This window comes from Electrophorus electricus, chromosome 12 (assembly GCF_013358815.1).
Source record: "Electrophorus electricus isolate fEleEle1 chromosome 12, fEleEle1.pri, whole genome shotgun sequence".
NCBI classification, from domain to species: domain Eukaryota; kingdom Metazoa; phylum Chordata; class Actinopteri; order Gymnotiformes; family Gymnotidae; genus Electrophorus; species Electrophorus electricus.
This window is the reverse complement of record NC_049546.1, coordinates 15,374,916-15,398,829: the sequence shown is the minus strand read 5'-3', so window position 1 is coordinate 15,398,829 and position 23,914 is coordinate 15,374,916. Positions and strand designations below refer to the sequence as shown.

The following is a 23,914-nucleotide window of genomic DNA, read 5'->3' as shown; positions in this document are numbered from 1 at the left end:
GTGGCTTCCCCCAGACCCTGCACAAATAATGTGAGGTTTCTCAGTGAGGCTTTAATCTCTCTCTCCCTCTATCTCTCTGTCTCTTTCTTTCTCAGTTTCCACTCCTCTGCGCTCTCCCTTCACAGAGGTGTTGCTGCTGAAAGAACTTGATAGTGCCCTCTCTCTCCCATCTCTCTCTCTCACTCTCTCCTGCACTCTCTCTTTCTTGCACGCTCTCTCTCGCAGAGATGTAGCCCTCTTTCTCAAACTTCCACACCTCTGTGCCTATGAAGCGCCGAAGCCCCGTGTAACCTTTCTGCCCCGTTTCTCCCCCTCTCGCTCCATGGATCGCCTCGCTCCTCCTCTCTGACCTCCTGAGCTCTTTCCCGCCGGGGCTTTCCGCTGCAGTCTTCCGTCCCTCGCTTCTTCAAACCCCTCCCGTGCTGGGACCGTCAGCCCGGACCATGGCCATGAAGGAGACGGTGCTGCCCATCAGCGAGGTGTCCAGCCCCTTCCCAGAGGTGATCGAGCTGAACGTCGGCGGGCAGGTATACGTGACCAAGCGCACCACCCTGCTCAGCGTGCCCGACACCACGCTACACTCCATGTTCACGCGGAGGGCGCCACGCGAGCTGCCCCGTGACAGCCGCGGACGCTTCTTCATCGACCGCGATGGCTTCCTCTTCCGCTACGTGCTGGACTTCCTGCGTGACCGGCAGCTGGTGCTGCCCGAGCACTTCCCTGAGCGTGAGCGGCTACAGCGCGAGGCCGAGCACTTCCAGCTGGCCGAGCTGTTACGGCTGCTGGGCCCACGAGTCTCCAAGCAGGGTTCGCTCAACGACGAGGGCTGCCAGAGCGACATTGAGGAGAGCTCGCAGGGCAGCGAGTTGGTGTGGCGTGCAGGGGGGGCTGTCACCACTTCCACCGACAAGCGGTCAGGGTTCATCACTATCGGCTACCGGGGCTCCTACACAATGGTTCGGGACAACCAGGCAGACGCCAAGTTCCGGCGCGTGGCCCGGATCATGGTGTGTGGCCGCATTGCCCTGGCCAAGGAGGTGTTCGGCGAGACGCTGAATGAGAGCCGTGACCCAGACAGGCCTCCAGAGAAGTACACGTCGCGCTTCTATTTAAAATTCACCTACCTGGAGCAGGCCTTCGACAGGCTGAATGAAGCCGGTTTCCAAATGGTGGCTTGCAACTCCACAGGAACGGCTGCATTCATTAACCAATACAGAGACGATAAGATCTGGAGCAGCTACACAGAGTACATCTTCTTCAGTAAGTAAGAGAGAATCCTTCTTTCTTAATTTACTCCTGCTCACGCCTGGTTGAACTCTCTCCAGCTTACTCATCTTATTTCTCTCTTCCCTCCCTGTCTGTATCACTTGCCTCTTTCATCTTTGCGTTTGCTTAGGATCCCTGAGAGTTGGTGTTGCTCTTTGGAGGATATACATGTGTGACAGTTGATGCATTTGGTCACACAGACTTGAATTAAAGAATATGAAAACAAGCCAAAAATTTCCCAATATCCCTAACAGTGGCACTCTACACTAGTACTCATGCCTCTGCTTTAAGCGGTGAATTACAGATATTACTCAAGTCATAATTTACTATAATTAAGATTGTTTGGGCTACTGCAGTTATGCTACTTATTATGAAAGTTAAGTATCCTTTAGTACCCTGTTACCAGTAACTTTGATATGAGGGGCAGTTATGGCAGACTCAAGACTGAAATTCAGGTTAATCTGATGTCTGAGGTAGACTTGTGGCCCATGTGTTTTCATTTCTGTACTTATAATTGTACTGTCAATCTGTAATGTCAGGCTGTGTGAGTGATTGTGTGCAAGGGGTTGTGATGCTGTAAGAATGTATGGAGAACTAAAGCACTGTGTGCTGACAGACAGCATGAAGGAAACACTGAGATAAAAAGGTGCAAATGACTGGAGGGAGTGGTATAAAGCTAGTTCATAAAACTTCAGAGCTAATCTCACCACTGCACAGTGCAGATAATGATGCTGTGTGTTTGTGTCAGCTGGAGTGGGGTGGTTACATCTTATAGACTATACCTAAAGTGGACAAAATGCCCCCCTTATGGAAACCACTAACAGTCCTTTCACTCTCTCTCCAAACTCCACCTGTCTTTACTGGCTTTACCATGGACATTCCCGTATTGCTACCTTTCACTCATTGCCTACATCCCTACTCCATCAATCTGTATTGTGAAGGTTCAATCCGCTTAATATAGCTGCATTGCCAGGGACAAAAGAGAGACAGAAAGGTGCATATAGAAAGAGCAACGAAGGGCAGTTACAGTGAGAGACAGGAAGCAATAAAAAGGAAAAAAAAAGAAAGCTGGAGAAAGAGGGAGAAGGGGGGCCGGGGGAACAGAGAGCAGAAGTATGAAGGTGGGGAGCATATCTCTAAGGGAAAGTGGGCTGAAAAGGCAAGGTATGAGCACTACCATAAACGGAGAAAGGTAGATTGAAGAGAAAGCTTGACGGAGCAGAGAAGAAATGGATAAAGAGGAGAGTGAGACGCCAGACAGGCACCAGGAGGCACTGGGGCAGAGACTTGCAGCAGCTGAGCCAGGGAGAGAGAAAGAGAGAGAAAGAGGGAGAGGGAGAGGAAAAAAGAGCAAGTTACAGAGAAAGGGAGGGAGACGGAGAAAGGGAAAGAGAGATAAGAGTCAAGAGAGAGAGAGCAGCCACTGGGGGCACCATGAGTGTAGGGAGGTTGACAGGCTTGGTGTCCGAGCTTCACGTGATGTGCGGCTACCTCATGGGAAACCGACCCTGCTCCTTCACTCCCTCCTCTTTCTCATCCTCACTTCATCTGCATAATGGTGGCTTGTTAGGGGGCTCGGTGAAGGGCAGTGACTTGTTTTGGCATGTCAGAGGTATTTACGACACAGGATCACGAGTAAACAACAAGAACCTTGTCCCCTAGCCATAGCCACAGGAACAGTGACGGACAGGGTCTAAGTCTGGGTAATCGATCAGTCTGAGTAACCAGTCATTCTTCACTTTGTCTCACCCTTACAGCTTTATGTGAATGAAACTCCTGATTGGTTACTGAAATAAAACTTGTACTAACAAGTTACATTTTAAGATTACAATTTCTCCATTTGTCACTCTTTCTGAATATTTTCTAGATTAGTGCACTGAATATTTAGCATTCAGGTATTCTGTTATGAACCATTGACATAAGCTGTAAAAATACACATGGACATTTAGGTCTTGACTGTTGTGAAATTGTGAATCAGCAATACTTTCATCCTGTGACTTCATATTGTAATATACCTCACACATTCCAGAGGTCCTCTATGCAGTTTTGAATGTAGAGTAGTGCTGATCTCAGAGGCAAGTGTAGCTTGGGTCAAAGATATTCAGGATGGGTGTGTGGGCCTGTCCCCACTACACGGGCATATCGACATCTCTCATTATTATTCCTGCTGGGTGACTGACTGGTTTGCTTGGGTGAGCACTCTATCTCTCAGGGTGAATCTAAACTCTGATTACGTCTCTGTCAGAGAGGAGATGGCCCAGACACATGCAGAGGAGACTGACAAATAAATCCCTGTCATCTGTCAGGCGTGTTCATTGTCCAAGTCTCTTCACATTCCCTTATGGATAAGACTGCGGTGGTTTGACCAATTTCGACCCAGGTGATGGTCACTAGGCGCAAAAACAACCTGGTCTGATTTCACTCCCTGCCCCATTAGTGGGCTGCTGATGCCAACATCGTCCGTGTGACAAAGCAAATTGAAATGTAGAATTTGTTATGATTGTTGACAATTTCAGTTTGTCAGCACCCAAAGGACTTTGTGAGAAATTGGCAATTTTGACAGCTTCAAGAGTAGCCTTTCCCATTTGTTGGCAAGGTCTGAGAATAAGTAGAATTTTTTACACACTGCTCCAAAACAACTTAACAGACCATACACAGAAACATTTAAAAAAGATCAATAAATGTCTTTGTTACTGAGCACTGAACAGACAACAGGGTGGGTCAAGTCTATGGATCCAAGTACAATGAATATTCATAAGAATCAATCCACCTTTTCACCTATCCATCGAGTCACCTTTCTAAAGGATATTAATGGAATTTGTGAACAGTTTTACAGTGGCCAAAGTGGTACGTAGACATCATTAATGTAGCACAATATTGATTTATCTATTATATGTAGTCTGTCCATCAACCTCACTACTGCATATCGATTCCTTGCCGTGCAAAGTACTGATGTTGCCAGAACAATGTGAGTGAATGGTCCTTGTGTGAAATGTTTTAGGACAATATAGCTTCTCAGAAACAAAGGGTCTCATCTCAGGTTTTAAGAGCATACTATATTTTCCTTTCTTTACAATATTAGTATTATAACAAAATAATAACTTCTTTTCCCTAACCTGTAGTACTGACCAACTAATGCTGATGCTTTCAAAAGAACTAGTAGCCCAAGTTCATTATCTGGTACATTTGCAGTAGAGCCTTGACATTAACCTATAAATATTCATCTTGTAAAATGTTCCCCATGTGACCTAGGTGCAGATAAAAAGGAATGCCCTCCTATGGAGGAATAGACACCATGGAGCAGGGTATTGTCTCTGAAAATAAAGCAAACATGTAAACAGTGCAACAGAAGAGTTAAGATTGCTGCTCTGTGCCCTCCTATTGCATATTGAATTATTCATTGGGTAGGCCTGCCAATTGATATTGTATTATATTGATATGTATGAGTAGCCTTATAGCCTTATCTACATTAGCATATGGCAGGTACTATCCAACGCGTGTCACTGAGGAGTGCATGAGTTCTTTTCTGTGCAGTAGAGAGGAGGTAAAGGTGTTTATGTGGGTGTTGTGGGGAGGCACTGCATGATACTGAAATGGTACATATTACATGAACATGTATTTACTGGTTGTTCAGTTTCAGCATCTATTCACATGAGCAATAGTAATAGTAGTATGTAAACCAAACTTTATGGTCAAATAGAAACTAAATATTCTGTGTTTCTATTTTACTGTTGGAAATAAATAATTCGTTGTATTTTTAGAGCCCAAAGAGGGTAAAATGCAGCCCCTATAAAGCAAGAAATGCAGAATGTCTTCTCTCCTCCTGTCATGTTGAACACAGAAAAGAGTCTTATAGGGAAGCAGTCTTCAGAGCTCCTACAGCATCCAGCCAGTGGCTTGATGCCGAAATGTTACTGGACAGTATTAAATTTGCAAAGTTTGAGAGGACAAAGGACCCAAAGCCTCAGTAAATCTGTCTGCTATGCATGCCTCTCACCCACTGTTTAAATTTGATTGCTTTGTCCCAACACAATAATTAAAGGTATCATGTCCACTTTATTATCCAGGAAAAAAGAACATCAAATCTCAGTGAGAGATAGTAAAAATCTATATGGGAATAATATAACTACAGCTAAAAATCTTACAAAATAACATATGGGACTTTGTCACTGGTGTATCAATCAAATGATCTGTTTCACAGGGTCTTTATAAGTACAGTATCTTTTGACAAGGACAGAATAAGTTTGAGGAGATATGTCTGACCTAAACTGCTGCACTGTGGTAAAGAAGGAATTAATAAATGTTTTGTCCTGTGGCTAAAAGTTGGGATTGTGTATATAATCACTGGCTTCATATAACACCAAGCTATTTTCTGTAGTTCTGTTTAAAAATCTCATGATTATTAAAAATTAGCATCCACAATTTAAAAAACACAGAAGTAATACAATGTTGGAGTACTCTAAATAATATTGGAGTAGGCAGTAGGCAAATTATGTAGCTGTTCTTGTATAATTTTGACATCACCATTATGCTTTCAGTGCATACAACACTTGCAGCCTAAGACATTTCAAAGAAAATTGTTGTGTACACATCCACTTTCAGATCTTCCAAGAATCCTTCACTTTCCTGAACTCCTTAACGCCAGTAGCTCTGTGCAAGTTCCCTATGACACCTGCCAGTGCATTTTTATGTATCGGCTTTCAACACCTGACTGATTATAAATATCTCCTGGAAATTCTGTGAAAATCAGAAGCCAAAAGGCCAATAGGAGGTAGTAATCAGCGCTCTGCATTAATAGACTGTGAGAATGACAAATGATCCTGTCTGTGATACTTGAACAATGCTTGCTAATTATTATTGTGGAAAAGGGCATTTGAAGAAAAAACAAGAAAGTTACTCTGTAATGCAGTTCTTACAAAAACAACCTTTTATCATTTGTCATGATTACAAGTTGTTCAACATCGTCTAGAGCTAGAAAATATTAAACAGCTCAAAAATAAATTGCCCTTATGGCATAAGAAAATGAAAAGGTGAAGCGATAAGCATGTAATGCATAGTAAAGACATCAACTTCATCCTTTCATGTCATAAAAACAATAGTCAGTGTTCTCTGTAGCAGTCATCACATGGATGCTTCAACATGGATGACAGCAGGCTGTATTTGTCCAATGACTTATCGTCTTTGTAAGCTGAGATATTTAATCAGCTTGACCCTAAAAAGATTTGTCCATTCGGTACTCTAGGAGTTGTCACCATCTGACACTTGATCGCTCGTCTGAAGAATTTACTTCCCCGAGTTCTTTCTTAAATTTAAACCCCACCATGTCACTCATCAACATTCAAACGGTGACTGATGTGTTTTCCCAACCGCAGAATGAGATGCTATTTTGCCATCATGCAGATAACCTGCCTGAAGGCTTCATCCTGTGACTGTGAGCCGTGAGGTTTGTCAGTTAAATAACATTTGCAGTGCTTTCATTAATTTAGAAAAGCACCACTTAGTTAGACACAGGGGCTCTTACTGAATTGGCCATGCAAAAAAATATTCCTAGATTATTTGTCTACCTTTCATTTTCCTTTAAAAATGACTGCCACGCAACTGAATAAGCTCAAATAAGACAACAAGTAATGCCAACACGTATTGATTTGTCATAGATACAAAAGGATGTGTAAGGTTTTTTTTTTTTAGCATTTTGCCTATAATATAAAAATATGATGGCTTAATTTGTAAAATACCTTTAATTATTTACACTTATCTCAGCTTCTAATAAAAGTCAAGCCAAATTTATTTATATATCACTTTTTACAACAGTTGTTGTCACAAAGCAGCTTTACACATGTACAAGTCCAAGCCCCCAGTGAGCAAGCCAAGGGTGCCATTGACAGTGACCGAGGAAGAAGCCTTGAGAGGAACCAACACTCAAAAGGGGGCCCATCCTCCTCTGGCCGACCACGGACACATCTTTTTACAGCAAGACACTATAAATCAGTCACAGTACTGCATCTCTGGAGAAGAAAAGATTATTCTTGCTCAGTGACCCACTAACAAGCGGTCATTTTAGCTAACTTGAAGATCAGTCTGACATCCTTCTTCGGTGTAATCCCCAGTTTTTGTATGTAGTTCTACACTGTCAATAATAGAAGACTTAGGCCCTGTTCACACCCGGCTGTGATCGGATTGGGTGATCGGATTATAGGTCACCTTAGGTTAGCATTAAGTACAGGCGTGAATAGGATACAGTGCATCTTGGAGATGCATTGTAATCCGATTAGTCAAACCACTTTTGGAGGTGCTCTGGAATGCATCAGGCCACATAACTTCTGTAGTGTAAAGCAAAACAAAGCACCGCTCATATCAACGGTGTCATTTCCCTAGGCCAAAAATACACAATTACTGCAAGACTTTTTGGAAATTACTGTGCATGAAGTGAACTGTGTAGTTAATGCGGACATTAATATTTGTAAGTTACTCTGGATAAGAGTGTCTGCAACATGTAAATGTAAATTGTTTACAGAGTGAGCAAAAAAACTTTATGTGTGGAAAATAAATATAGATAAAGCAAAATAATGAAGGCAAACACAGACACAATACTAGATTACAGTCACTGATGGTAAAGATACAGTTTTAGGACCACAACCAGTTGTCATCAAGTTTCTTTAAGGTGCATATTGTTCATGTCAACATCAAATTTTCATATATTTTATCATGAATAGATTTTGTTACAGGCCACAGCCATGGTGCATTATAATCAACACAAATCCTTTTACCCTGTATTGTGATGATACTGAAAATGAATAAAAAGAGATATTTTTAGGTATTATTAGTTGCCTTTACAACTGATAATAGCTCATGGAAAGCAGAAAGTGTACTACAAAGAAAGAAAATGTTATTACTTACATTTTTTCAAGTTTTCAACAATCATGATGGCTTTCTTCAATCTTTTTTATCCAACTAATAGTTATCCTTTTTTGATGTCTTAATGCAGCAACCTCTACTTCTAGGACCTACTAAATAATAATAAATAATAATAAATTGGAAAAATAACATTATAGCCTGGGAGCAAAGAGCATTAAACTATTTTACCTTGGAACAATCTGCGAACCATTTACAAATCCCAAGGTGACATGTTAATAGTGACTGACGTGAAATTTTAAGTAAACAAATATCATGAATAAAAAACAAACATATTCCATGGTCAGTCCAAATTCTATAATCAGTCAGCTACATCTAAAAAAATCATGATTTCTTTCTCATACAACAGCCATTCTTCTGAATGAAGTTATATCTTTTACATCTTTCTTTTTTTTACATGCAAATCAAAGAAATATGATATTAAAGACATATAAAGATATATAAAGTTTTGATTTAAATTGGTTCATTGGTTCTCCTGGACTGCAAGTATTATATATATTAAATTTACAGAGAAAATATTACAGTACTGTATCTATATGCATGACTCCAAAAAAGTGTGGTTGTTTTTTTTATGTACAGTAGACCAACTATTGACATGCACAATGTTTTAGACACCTTCAAACCCATACATCACTGGTCAATATTTTTTGGATTACTCAACAAAGGATAACTAAAACAGTATTAGCACTAACAGCATTAAAATGGAAGAAGCATTGTTGTCGGTTTTGAGCTGCTACAGGTTTGTCATGGTTGCTGGATATTTTAAATTTGTTGCATTATTTCTCTGCTGAGAGTACTTCACCATCAAAATATCAAATGTGTAGTATTTTACTTGTAATTATGTAATTTTAATGAGTAAGATTATATTTGCAATAGTGTTGCATAAATCAAGAAGTAATGTGCTGATACAAAACTAAGTCTCAGGCAAATAAGTTCCCAGTCTCTTCATTCTTTCAGACAAATCATGGTGTTCTGTAAGTTTCTGTGTGACCTTACTAAGGGAACTATTGACCCATTTTACCATTGTTAGTAAGAATCCGGTGTGTGTGTGTGGGGGGGGTATCAGAAATAAATAAACCCTTCATAATTTATATCACTAATAAAATTGTACTTTGTTATCTTTACTTGTAAAATGCAACCACAAGTTTACTGAAATCATGACATTATATACCTTATCATAATAAGGAAATTTAACAAGGGTAACTTTGTCGGAGATCATTTAAATTAGGGAGAAAAAAGGAAATAGGGAATAAATATTTATTATATACTGACCTATCCTGTTTGCAGTTACTGACTCATTAAAGACATATGATGAATTAGCATTGTCTTCCCAGTTTTGCCACTTTTATCATTGTAATAATAACTATATTGGAGGTGTGCCTTATGGTAATCAAGCTTGGTCTCAACGCTAAAGCAAAACCTTTGGTAAGATGAATACTCCTCATCTGCTAACTCTGGACAAGAATAATAACAAGGATATTTTTGTCAAAGCTAATTGCAGTATATTCTTAATTAAATTAAGTGGTAGAATTTAGAAGATAGATCAGTCTACCTGCATTGTACTACAATCCACTTGATCCATTTTTACTCGCTACAGTGCTTGTTAATATAGAAAGAGTATGTTACACATTTAATTATAGTAGGTGAGATTAAATTAAGTTTTCAGTTAAATGCAGTTATGAAGTACTTTTCTCTGAAGAGATAGAAAGACTTACTCTTAGCTAAAGAGAGCTGCAGATCAAGAGTTGGAGCCAGAAGTCACATAATTAAGAGAGAAGCCATGTTGCTGTTTCTAAAGATCTTTTCACTGTTGAATTGATTCTCACTGATACAAAAATGTTTGTTGGAGGACTGAGATATTTTACATCATTATCACATCTGTGTGAAAACTGGTTAGTATTCTTAACAACCTGAAAAAGGTCTCTAACCAAAGCTGAGGAGCCTCTTAAACCTTCACTGAAAGCTTCAAGGAAACTTCCTGTGGAGTGTGTGGCCATTTTCTTTCCACCTTGTATGCATGTGATAAGCTCTGTGCCCTATTTATGGTCAAACAGAAAAGGTATGCATAATTGACTCATCCATAGTAGGTTGCGCTAGACTCCATATAAATAAATCAGTACTCCCAAACGATACTCTGACCAGTGGTTCAGAAGTGAAAATGAGAGCTGTTAAGAAGTAAAGCTATTTTAGAAGTAAAAAATAATAAATTAACACAATTACTGTTGGCGGTGGGAGCATGTTTTTACCTATTTGTGAGGACGGAACGTCCCCAGGATGAGACGGAAACATCAAATTTGATACGGTGAAGACATTTTGCTGCTCCTCACAATGATTTTTGATCTTAAATGAAAAATAAAACATACCAAAACATTTAATACACAGGTTAATGGAAAATATGTGTGTGTGTGTGTGTGTGTGTGTGTGTGTGTGTGTGTGTGTGTGTGTGTGTGTGTGTGTGTGTGTGTGTGTGTGTGTGTGTGGTGTGCCTGTGTGTGTGTGTGTGTGCGTGCTTATTAGCCTGCAGCTTGTTTATGGGGGTGATTATTGGAACCACTATAATTGAAGCTTTCATTAATTACTTGCATACATCTGTGGAAACTTCAGTACAAACATTTCCATATTCAACTCAGAACAAACTAATGTGTCAGTGCATGAATTCAGAACTGTTCTTACTTCAATAGTCAAGCTCTCATACATCTTTCACATTTTGGACCTAAATGTATTCCTTTTACTCTAGTTAAACTCTTAAAATCCCCTCATATATCATCAAATGTAATTTAGCACAGTCATAGATTCACATTTTTGTGTATCACTCCTTTTGGAATCTGTTGGTAATTTCATTAAAGTTACCAGTAGGTGTTTTTAGGTCTGTGTTCTTGGAGTCACAGCTGCCTTTTACACATCTGAAACATGTTTCACCCAGTGGGATTACAACTATATTGAAAATGCCTATCAAATTGTTTGCTTTCCCTCCTTCTTTTCAATCCTGTTTTGTTTTTTTGTTTTTTTACTGCAAGACTTCTTCAGGAATGCTCCGTGCATTTCAATTATAGATTGCCATCACATTCAACCAGCTTTCCTCAGTAATCCATGCTCCTCTAGCAAAGGTCAAGAGGCATTTATTTGTTGCCAGCTAGCGGTGGAGGGAAATGCTAAGCAGTGTAACATGCCTGCCACAAAAGCTTTTGGGCCATCACTGACATGACACATATCACAATATATTTTTAGTAATCAACTTCATGTCTCACAAAATCTGAAAAATGCATTTGACTAGTTTCACAGATTTTCCTTGACAATTTTACTTTTCCCTATTTATATGATTGAATTGTCCCAAAGTATAAACAAAGGCTCTGTGGCTTGTCCTTAGATAATCTGGCCTGAGCATAGCAAGGAGAAAGCCAGCAGTTTTTATTTCTGTGATATTTTTTTTTCCTTTTCACAAAGTGTGCTAACAGCATCTCTAACCTCTGCACGTCTCTGTTGGGCTAATTGGACTTCTCACACAGACAAGATGGGTGCTAATTCTGTGCTCTTCTGCCAACATGCTTCTGACAGCTGTGCCGATAATTACCATTTTCATTAGTCATTATCAGTCTGCTAATGAATTTGTTTTTTTTTATGTTGTTTATTTGATTTTAACAAAAACCTGTCTTCTTGTATAAAGCAGGCAAACAGACATAGGCCTTAGGTTGCCTGATATGGGTTTTTAAGGACTTTTAATCCAAAAGAGGATTTGCAAACATGTAAACATATATAATCTCCAGTATTTTTATTTACAAATCCAAAAGATAAATTCATCTGTAACAAGTACTAAAAGGGTGCATTCACAAAATACTTATTAAGCATCCTAAAACATGGTAAAATATTTTGCAGTAGAAATCTGGAAATTCAATAGCATATAACACTAGGTGTAAAGCAATAGTAAATTTTAGATTTACAGCATCTGGCAGTCACTCTTATCTAGAGCAACTTACAGATTTATCAGTATGACAGCATGTTTGCTCTCTGAGAATTGAACCCATGACCTTGGTGTTAATAGTGCCTTGCTCAACCTACTCTACCAGGAGCATTAGCAGAAAATAGCAATAGAATACTCATTCCTAGCAAAAGATTTTCTAGTACCATGAGGGCCCACCACCCAGAACCCTTCAGAGTAAGGGTGTGGTCCTTTGCTTATTGGCAAAAGGCATGGATGGAGGAGCCCTTGGTGTTATGGACCTGGGCAGCAGAAACTAGCTCTTGGTAGGTGCAACATAACCTCACTAGAGGGAAAGGAGCTGGAGTTGGAGAATAAGTTTGGGTGATAAGAGCTTGATATAATTTGGCTCTCCTTTACATACAGTGTGGGCTCTGGAACCAAACTCCTCAATGTCAGGTGCTCTCCCTTCTACTCAGAAGTAAGCCACAGTGTGAAGTGCCAGTCAGGTGTGGGGATACTCATAAGTCCCTTGCCGGTGATTGCACAATTGGAGTTTATCTCAGTAGACAAGAGACTTTCTTGTCCTTAATGCAACTTTTTGTTGCAGAAAGAAAAACTGACTGTGTGTTACATATGCATATTCAACAACTGTGCAGAGTATTTAGGCTTCTTGGAGAAGGTGAATGGAATTCTGGAGAGGGTTCCAAGCATTGACTCCATTCTTTTGCTGGGGGACTTCAACACTCATGTGGGAAACAACTGGGAAACCTATAGAGGAGTGTTTGGGAGGAATGGCTCACCCAATCTGAACTAGAACAGTCACTGAACGTCTGTGCTAGCTGTGGTTTATCTATAATGAACACTTTGTTTCAATTCAAGGTTGATCATAAGTGTACTTGGTACCAGAACACCTTGGGCCGAAGGGCAGTGATTGTCATTGTGGTCCGTCATCTGACCTGAGACCGTATATTTTAGACTTTTGGGTAAAAAGCTATCAGCTGATGCAGCTGATGTTGTTGTATCAGATGGCAGGGAAAATGCAGACAGACCTGTTAGGTCCAAACCTGTCATGAGGGTCTGCCTGAAAAAACTGGGCAGAGGACTCTGTCTGGAAACATTTATATTCCCACTACTAAGAGAGCTTACTATGTGTTCTGAAGGAGGTGGGGGACATGAAGTCTGAATTGAGTTTGTTCAAGAGCTCCATCTCCAAAAATCCAGTGGTGGACACCAGTGACGAAAGCCACTCCCAAGCAGAAAAAGAATTTTTTTTTGGCCTGGCTGACTCAGGGAATTCCTGATTCAGCTGAAATATATTGGCAAAAAATGTTGCAACTTTGGCATTTGCAGAAGCAAAATTGAGGTTGTAGGTGGGAAGAGATTTGAGAGGTCATGGAAAATTACTTTTAGGCAGCCTCAAAGAGGTTCTGGGAAATACTTTGACATCTCAGAAGGGAAAGGAAGGACATTATCCAAGTGGTGCTCAGGAAGGGTGTTGAAGCTCTCAACTTGACTTAAAATACTGTTGAGTCTTGGGAAGAACATGTTGAGGAAGTCTTTAACCTTAGAAACATCCTTCCTATAAAGAAGGTAGAACCAGAAGCTACTGAAGGGTCAGATTCCATTTCCCTGGCTGAAGACACGGAGGTAGTTGGAAAGCTGCTCAGTGGCAAGGCACAAGGGGTGGATGAGTGGGAGGTGCTCTGGGATAATGGGGTGTCAAGGCTGTTAATTTGATCCTTGTGCTCTCAGAGTAAGAGTTGTATTTCCATCCTTGGCATTAACTCAGGCTTTAACTCCTCCAAGGGTCCAACTTGTCTTTTCTGCTATTTGTGATGTTCACGCATTGGCTTGCAAAGCACAGCCAAGGGCTTCAGGTAGGGGTACTAGCAGAATGCACTGCTGCTATTTGGGGCAATGTTTTTCTTCTGGCTTCCTTGTGTGGAGGACTTCAGTGTGCATCACTCTTTGCAGTTGAGTGCGATGTGGTCGCTGTGGAGATCAGCACTTCCAAATTTGAGGATATACCTCCCCAAAAGGCAAGAACCTCCCCCAAGTGGAGGTATTTAAGTATTTCAGTGTCTTGTTCATGAGTGAAGGTGGATCATGAGCTTGACCATAGGCTGGGTATTTTGGCTGTAGGACTATAGTGATAAAGAGGATGTTGAGCTGAGATATAAAGTCTAGGCCGTCTAAGCTGCGAGGTCAACAAAATACACTGAATCACAAGTGGAAGGTTTTTTCAGTGTATTGTACAGAGGTTATCATTTACAAATAATCTTAATGGTGCCATTTCTTCAGGAGTGACCCAGGCCAAAATAATAACCAAAACCCACACTAATGAAATAAAACTACACACTAACTAATCCTAACAACACAAGAAACAAACAACAGACTTTCCTAACTCCCTGATGCAAACCCACACCCAACAAAAATGGCAGTCACTCCCTACCACCAATGTTCAACACCAAAGTACCAAACAAACAATATTTACACAATCTACATATATGAATATATACACAGCTACCGAAGCAGGAGGGGCAAAGCCAAAGACGAAGTCCAAAAATGGGGAAAAACAAGGTCATACACAAAAGTCATACAAATTTTCAATCACAGCCAAACAAACTCCAAACTAACAAGCAGTTTGTTGAAAACCCTTTGAGAAATGAGGTTGGGTCTCAAACAGGGTGGAAATCCTGGCAGTGGACCTGGAACACAGCACATAAACTCACATTTTTCCAAATTTAGAACAAGAGAAGCTTCTTGCAGTTTCCTAAAAACTCTAGGAAAAAGTAAAAATGTACTCTAGTATCTGCATCCCAGGTGTGAGTATAAACTACCACATCATCCAAGTAAGCTTCACAGTTAGGCACATCGCCCAGTACCAAAGTCATTAGCCTCTGAAAGGTGGACAGAGCATTTCGGAGACCAAAAGGTATGACAGTATATTGAAGAAATGAATCAGGTGTGGCAAAAGCAGATATTTCTGATGCACGAGGGGTGAGTGGCGCCTGCCAATAACCTTTCAATAGGTCAAGTTTACTAACAAAAACAACCAACCCAATACAACCAAGGCTATCTTCCATTCTAGGCATTGGAAATGAGTCCAGGATGGTAACAGCATTAACTTTATAATAATCTGTACAGAGACGAAAAGTACCATCAGGTTTTGGCACCAGCATACATGGAGAACACCCAAGGACTACAACTAGGGACAGCAAAACTATGTTCTAATAGATATTCTGTTTCTTTCTGCTTTATAAAGGATTTATGGAGGTTTAGGTGGTATGGGTGTTGTCTGATGGGTGGATGGGATCCTACCTCTATATTATGTTGTAGCAGGGAAGAACGAGTGGGGACATCAGAAAACAAAGAGGGGAATTTATCTAGAAGAGCTATTAAATCAGCCTGAGGTGCAAGGGGAAGGCCAGACAACTTTTGCAGAAGGGCTTGCAATGCAAGGGAGTTGGGGAGATGGGCACAAGGTAAGCAATTCCACTCTTTACACAATATATATTATATATATTTGTATATATGTACAGCTACCAAAGCAGGAGGGACAAAGCCAAAGACGAAGTCCAAAAATGGGGAAAAACAAGGTCATACACAAAACGTCTTACAAATTTTCAATCACAGCCAAACGAACTCCAAACTAACAAGCAGTTTGTTCGCTCATTCATTCGTTCATTCTCTCTCGCTCTCTCTCTCTCTCTCTGTCTCTCTCTCTGGTGGAGATCCTGTCAGTGGACCTGGAACACATGCATCAAATGAACACAGCACATAACACCAGGGAAATTGAAATCCTTTCAATTTATGTTCTGGATAATGGCTGAAAGAACGAGATCACACATACAAGCGGCCAAAATGAGCTTTGCCAGGTAGCAAAGCTTTCTGTCCATGATAGAATAAGAAGCTCAGATATCCAGTAGGAGCTCAGAGTACAACTGCTGCTCATATGGACAACATGATATCTGATATGGATGCCCCTATGGATGCCACTATCTCCCCCTTGCATGGCCAACTGGAAAAAAGCCTGAGCGTCCAGGACTTGCTGGAAGGATTACCTTACCTGGATAGCCTGGGAATGCTACAGAAAGACCTGTGGCCTATGCTTTAAAATGCAGTTCAAAATAAGAAGTGAAGAGTTTATTTGCAAAAACCAATAAACACCATACTTCTTTTTAAAAAAATGACCTGACTGTTCTGACTTATTTTTAACACGCAGCACATTCTACACCTAAATATGTTTTTTTCACAATAGCCGTTATTGTCCATTGTCAAGACATTGCAAGTTCACATTTTACAGCAGAAAACGTCAAATGCCAGTACTGTTCTTGATCATAGCGCGATAAATCAGTTCAGCCAATCAGTGCATAGTATTCGGGTCAGGTGACGCAAGTTTTCCGCAATTTGTTTTGAAGCTGCTGTCTAAGAGAAATTTAGAGTAACTTTGTGGACGTCACTTTATTTAAACATGAATAAGGAAACTGAAGAGGCCAGTAGCACAAAGTAAATTTTTGCAGCACACAGAGTTCAAATAAAAACCTCTTTTATTATTGGACCATAAATCATCTTTAGCACTAGTCATACACAATAAAAGGCTAGACGGTGAAGTGACACATCGGCTTAAATGAGTTCTCTTGACTTTGGTGGACGGTATTGGCTGGTCGAGATAACATTTAGTAATGAAAAATACACTACATTATGTTTCCTTGACAACATGCAGCTATCAGCATGCTAGGTTCTCCACTCTTAAGATAGATGCTATAGTGCCTTTTGTGGCAGGGTTACAATTAGGCTCATTGGTATTGCAGTCAGAGCTCATACTCAGCCTTAGTGACAATTGCTGTCCTACAGGAAGCGTGCACGTATGTGTTTTATGCACATAGGAGTCGCTTGCACATCCCCCAGTCGTACTTCTCTCGTCCTAGGGTGCCCCACCCGCTAGTGCTTCACCCATCTCTGGGGTCCCTCACACAGGAGTCAACATAATTTGGAGGTCCTCATATGGCTCACACGCTGTGCACGCCTCCTCTGTCTTTGTCTCTGTGTCTCGAAAACCTGACTCTTTGGTGTTGGCATTACGATAAACGTTATTGTTCATTGTCAGGGGTTTTGTAGGCAGGCAAGAATTTTCTTATAAATGTTTAATATTGCCCATTAATGGGTTGTTTTTGTTTTATATATATATATATATATCATTAGCCATTTTTATGGTTTCCCCGAAATGAAAGCAGTGATTCGTGAATCCATCCTAAATTTAAAGTCTCCAGAAAGTTCAGAGGGTGCTTTGTATGGATAAATGAAAGTGTGCATGTAATTGCATAGGCCAGGCTATCTCTATCATTGTGTTTACTCTGGCAGTATATGAACATGCCTGCAAATGAACATATATTGCACAGCAGTGAAAGATAATCTGTGGATCTACATACGTAATTGCTTTCTGTGATGGAGTTGCTAAGTAGCCCGTGAAGCATTGATGCTCACTGCTGTTTGAGAGGCAGTACGGCAAACAGAAATCAGCTATTATGATTCCTCTGGGGTTTAAAGTGCAAAGTAACCCTGTGTTTGCTAATGAGTCACTCACCATATGGCGGCCAATGGGAAAATGCTCACTTAAGCGTCATCTGATCAAATGGCTAAAAAGAGGACAGGCTTTTATGTCCTTGCTTTTAAAGTGCCTGGGTTATTTTAGGATGTCAAGGGAGTGCGAGTGGAACAGCTGTTTGGTTGGACTGAAATCTGTGGGTGCTGCATCACTGACCTTGTGCCCTCACCTCATGGACAAATGTTTCAGCCACACAGCTCTGGCACTTATAGAATGTTGACACACTTTGTTTTCTTAGGGCCACATGCGTTGATTTATAACAGCAGCCCATATGGGCTTAAGTAGTATATTCAGTGAAACTGAGTACTGTGATGAACATTTGTGCTGTATTTAAATTCTAAGTTGATTGTGTTACACCTGTTTGTATTTGTTAACACATTTGTTTGCTCTTGCATCATCTGGCCTGAAAAACTCTAAATGCTAGTGTGAGGGTTTTCATGTAGGTTCTGCAGTGTTGGTCAGTGGTCAGTGAGCCATGGCACTGAGTTTGTTTCACCTTTGGTTCCTTGCTACACTTCCCAGGATTATTTGTCTTTCACAACACATTTTTCTCACTAAAACCAGACCAGTAAAAGTTCCATGAAGAACTAGATTCATTATACTTCATCTGAGTTTATTAAAATTGATTGGGGGATTAGATGCGCCAGGAAACTGTTAATGTGTGCATATGCTCCTTTTAAGTTAGCATGGTCAGTATGTGGGCAGTCCACATTTTAATGTCTGGTGATATGGAAATTGGGTCTTAGCAGTATTGGGATCTGCATTCACTGCACCACCCCATCCTCCCTGGGGCATAGTTTTTGCATTCTAATCTACTCAGAATGCTTTGTAAGCTTTGATGTTGATGTTTTCCTTTAATGTGGAGCTCAAGTCATCTTAAACCAAGATGAGACTGTCCAGAATTTTTTCTGAAGTTTTCAGAGGTTTTTCCATTTTAGTATGAACAAAAAAAGTAGGCAAGTCTAGTTTTTCTGGACTATCATTCACATGCACATCAGTTCAGATGTCCTACTTGTTGACAAGTGTGACAAAATGCAAGTGTCAACAGTACATTTTAGTTTGTTTCATGCATCTTGAGTATCAGGATTTTGTTCAGCTAGAGATCATCAACATCAAAATACAGGTGTAAATGTACCCCATGCACATGGGTTACTTCAGAAAGTGGTCTTAGATACATTTTAGCCAGGCCTTGTGGTAGTGAAAACACATCCATCTGTCCAAGCCACCTTCAACAACCAAATCCCTGTCCAGTATAGTCACAATGCTTGTGATCCATGACCGTGGGAAGGCTAATTATGGAGGATGCACATAGTTGGTCCCTGGTCAAATATAAATGCTTATTAGCCATTCTTGCACCAAAATTGATGCATGAATTAAATATTCTGGTGATGATGATCTGATTGAACATCCTTGATTGGCTGAGTCCTTGGCCGGGTGATGAACAGTCTGCTGGGTAGTGTAGTGTGATAGGGGGTCGAGCTGTTAAAATCATATATATCATATAGTTAAAATCATATCAGGATGCAATCCACTAGTCTCATGAAATGACCAGATTTTTGGAAATGTCTACAAGAAATCTCTAAAGGAAGTTTGGAATCTTGCAATCTTATTTGCTGCATAGAGTGCTAAAATATTAGTCCACTGTGTGCTTTGCAACTGTTAGCTATTGCCACAACTACTAATTAAAAGTCAAATTAAAGAGCCTAGGATCTCTTGTTTATATGCATTTCAGCAGTCAGAGGTAGTCAATCATAAAATCACCATTACATACTATGAATACTATGAGAATACTATGATTTCGCTATTTAGCTATATCCCCCCCCCCCCCCGAAAAAATAAATAAATAAATAATCTGACTCAATAAATTTTTGACATTGTTAAAATGTGACCAATTTTTTTTTCTGTTACAGCTAATAAATATGCCTGCTGGCTTGCTAATAATTGCTGACATTTATAAGTCCTAAATAGCAAATAACTTTTTCTAACACTGGGCAAAATAAAACACATTGTTAGGTAACCTAGATTAATAATAATTAATAATACCTAGATTAATAATCCTCATCACATCATCATGAATATCCCACAGTACAGGACAGCAAGACAGAAGGTTAACCTACCACTAAGAAAGCCATTAGCTAACATTAAAAAATCATTCTTTGTGTAATTTACCCTATTATCTTCTTACCTAATTACATGATTAATGAGAGAATAATTTGGCACCAGTGGGTGCCAAATTGACAGTAACTGCCCCTTGTCATGCAAAATGTGCAACACGGTATTTTTGAAAGTCACACTTTAATATACATTAAAGACCCATGCAAAACAACAGATGATTAACCTCAGTCATGGTACCAGTGGTACGTTGAAAATTGCCAGTTGCATAAAAATATAAGATATTTGTAACTTTCACCAAAACAGGAACTGCATGGTTGCTGAAGTTTGATGAGCTGAAGTTCTTCTAAATCATGGGAGAGCACCAAAATTGTATCTCTTTGCAGTCTATATCTGGTTATAGTTTCTTCCTCTGTAACACTGTAACACTTAAATTTGCAGTTCTTATGGGAAAAGTTCATGGCATTTTGAGATCCTGCTCAAGCAAGTCACCAAATGTGGTCATATGTTTAATGAATTTAGCCCAATACAGTTTTTGGTGTATTCATTTCTAACTTGTTACAACAACCACTAACTTAGATACCTAGATAGCCACCTACTGTGCAAATGTATTGAGATCCTTTGCACTTGTGCAGTGGCTCAGTAAGTGAGTGAGCAACAAAGCTTCTTCATGATGCATTTTTTCAAATATTTTGTTGGACATACTTAACATATCTCTTCCCCTAACAGAATATTCCTGCTGTTTATGGTTAGGAGCAAGTTGCATAAGTCACACCACTGAACAAGATTCTTTCTTTTGAACAGTCAGATGGGCTTCATGGTCCCACTGTGGACTACGTCTGGAAACTATGCATTTTCTCAAGTTAATGAGAATAATAACAATGATTTTGCTCTTGATGGCCCTATAAATCTTTTCCTGTAATACTAATGTCTCTTTTTACTTGTCAAAGCAGATCATGATGGCAATTTAGTAGATGACAGCATATGGTTCTGGAGATAATGATAATCTGGGGATGTTTAGCAGTGTTTTATGCTTGAAGTCATTATTAAGGTTCATGGATTAATAACCCCTTGGGTGCCACAGGCCAGAAAAGCTCAGTATCCCTGCACCAACACATTTCATGAAGGACATGACAACTAACCAACCATTTGATGTATTGTATGAGGGAAAATATTAATTATTACAGTACTATGGACCAAGAGTTGACTTTATGTGATTGGACATACAAATAAAATTTTGTACCTCTCCTCCTCCTTCATGTGTTAAGCATTTATAAACATACCTCTTCTTGGTGATATTCTTGTTTTCTGTGGCAGGGCCCACTTGCAGAACAGTGTCTCCCAGGGCAGAGTGTGAGGAACCCAAGTCTGAGAAGCTGGCAGACAAGGGCAGTGAAAGTGGTGCTTCCCTGAATGAGCTGTCCACCTCCAGCTCTGAGACCCACTCTGAAGCCACCTCCCCACAGGACAGAGGCCCCATCCTGGCACCACGAGGAGAGGTGGTCGGCGGATCCCTGGCTCCATGTGGAGGCCTGCACTCCGTCTCTCGTCCCCCCAGTACCCTCACCCTGGGCAGGCCACCCAAGAAGGGCTCCTCAGTGCAGTGGATGGAGCTCCCAGATAAGAGGCGCAACAGCGAGCTCTTCCAATCCCTGACCAGTGGAGTGGGTTCAAGGGAGGGGGGTGTGGGTGGATTGACACGAAGGAAGACTCTGGAGAGGCCCAGCGCTGAAGAGGAGATGAAGCAGTGCATACGGGATTTTCGCAAGATCAAGATTCCACAGGCATTTCCAGAACGGAAGCGGCAGTGGCAGTCAGATTTGCTTCAGAAATATGGGCTCTAAAGAATCACTAAATCAAGATCTTTGTTGTCTGCATTTCTCTTCACTAAATGTTCACATGCATAGATGACAGTTGAGCCATAGCTGTCTACTGTACTATTGTTTTAGTGCTGAATGAAGAGGTGATCAAATCAAACTTGCTTAGCAGAGTACTAACCTATGAATGTGCAAAATTTAGGGGTCTCCTTTCACTTCAAGCTGTTGAGACTATTCTTGGTGAAACAGTCAAAAAGAAGACTGAATTGGAATTCTCTTGTTATGTTGCCTTGTATATGGAATGTTATGGTGTCAGTACAGGGTTTGAGTCATGTATGGTCCCATTGTGCAAATGTAAACATTTTATACCTCACACTGATTCATGTATTTTTACTTTGAACATGAAGCCAGCACTGGATAAAGGAATTTTTAAGTTAATTCTATTTGCCTCAAATGCACAATGTGCACGTTAAACACTGCAGTGGCAAAATCTAATATCACTTCCTATCTAATGTTTTAAGGTTCAAGATATATCAAAAAAGCACAAAGTTTATTGGTTCATTACATTTCCTCACCACCTCCTAAAAGAAGTTTAAAAGTTTATATCCGCTGCAATGCCATGAGCGGATGTGTATTTTACTATTAGCTGATACGTAAAAAGACTGTCCAGAGTCAGCTAAGCCCATAGAGCTAGGACTGTTTCATTATTTATGTGGATTCAGTTGGTAAATGATTGCTTGTGCATACAAACTTTGTATATGTTTTGTGTATAGTTCATTACACTCACTTAAAGGTACATTCCAGCATTTTTCTCAAAAGACTTTTTGCATATTTTTCTTGGTGTTTTAAAAGCCTTTCTGAAAGGCATCCTTCAAAAAAAATGTTTTAAATATACCCTCATAAGGTTCCACAGAGCATAGAATGAGACAAAGAAAATCACTATTTCTAATATACCATTAATGCAATGGTATATTAGAAAAAGAACAGAATGGAGCACTTGAACTTGTGCGTAAACAAACCTGAAAAGCTATGCATTTAGCTACAGCCAGAATAGTAGTTTTAAAATTTAAATTTAAGAATTATTTTTATTTATTTATTTGATTTTTTAGTTGAATGAAGTACTGATACATAATTCACATACTGATACGTAATTCACACAATAATCCAGGACTGTTTTTATGTATACACTTGTACAAGACAATATGGAACCTGAAAGTGGGTGCAGTTATATTCCCTTTAGAGAAGTATATTTTATTTAATTATATAATGGCATCTTAATTAAATTGGAAGTACATATTTCAAATTGACCAAAATCATTTAAGTATTGTGAAATGTGAAGAAAGTATGGTTTTAAGAAAAATGCTGTAATATTCCTTTAAGATATAGGGCTTTGTAAGTTTTCATAGATGCTGGAGCCCTTTGTCTATGGCTTAGCATCTAAGGTTTGTCAGTATGTTTAAAGTAAAACCTACAGTAAAAGCTGGATTGAGATACTGAATTGTCTTATTCCAGGTCACAGGTTTTAGAAGCACAAGGACAGAGCTGTCTCTGTGATACAGTAGTAACAATTGCAGTATTACAGTGACTCTCCAACAAAAGCTAGCGTTAGATTGTTGTGCGATGTGAAATAAGACAAATGATGCTTTGGTTTTATCAGTTGACCTCTTTTCATTTGCCTCAGTGTTCTTTAATAAAACATGATGTGTGAAAATGAAAAGAAATAAACTTGTCTGCTTGGCGTATGATTTCATCTTAAAAGTGCAGTAAGCATCAATCACTGCTGTTTTGTACAAACATTTGAGGAAGCTCAGTCTTCCAGCTGTGCTAAGCATTTATAACAACACATACTAATATGTTTTAATATTTTTTCAAACTTATCACACCTGACCTGTCGTGGCACACTGGAAAAGTAATTTTAAAAATGTCATATAACATTGACATTAAGAAATAATTTATGATTAACTCAAAATAAAAGGATTACTCTAAACAATTCAACGTTATGTTGTTTTAACCTATATGTATTTACTTGCTTCATCATCATTTACTTAATATATGTATTTAAATACACTCTTTCAGGTTTAGTATTTAGAATGATATATTGGAGGACATACGTTATTGCTTGGTTCTCTCTAAGGATGCCTCAAGGCTTATCATTCTGCCCAATGGGGCTGAAGAATCAGTGAGTATGTTCATTTTTAATCAAGTCAGGAGGAGATTTATTCATGAAAGGAAGAGAGCACTTGGGCCAGAGTGTCTCAGGATTGTCAGCAGCTCAGCCAT

General features: G+C 39.7%; 1 protein-coding gene across 1 annotated transcript; it reads left to right on the top strand.

Annotated features, from left to right (window-relative positions):
• kctd8 (potassium channel tetramerization domain containing 8) lies at nucleotides 1–23,335 on the top strand. The gene is made up of 2 exons (XM_027016452.2): nucleotides 1–1,260; nucleotides 21,135–23,335. Exons 1-2 carry the CDS (start codon nucleotides 444–446, stop codon nucleotides 21,659–21,661), a joined length of 1,344 nt encoding a protein of 447 aa, XP_026872253.2. The 5' UTR covers nucleotides 1–443; the 3' UTR covers nucleotides 21,662–23,335.
• The last annotated feature ends 579 nt before the right edge of the window (nucleotides 23,336–23,914 follow it).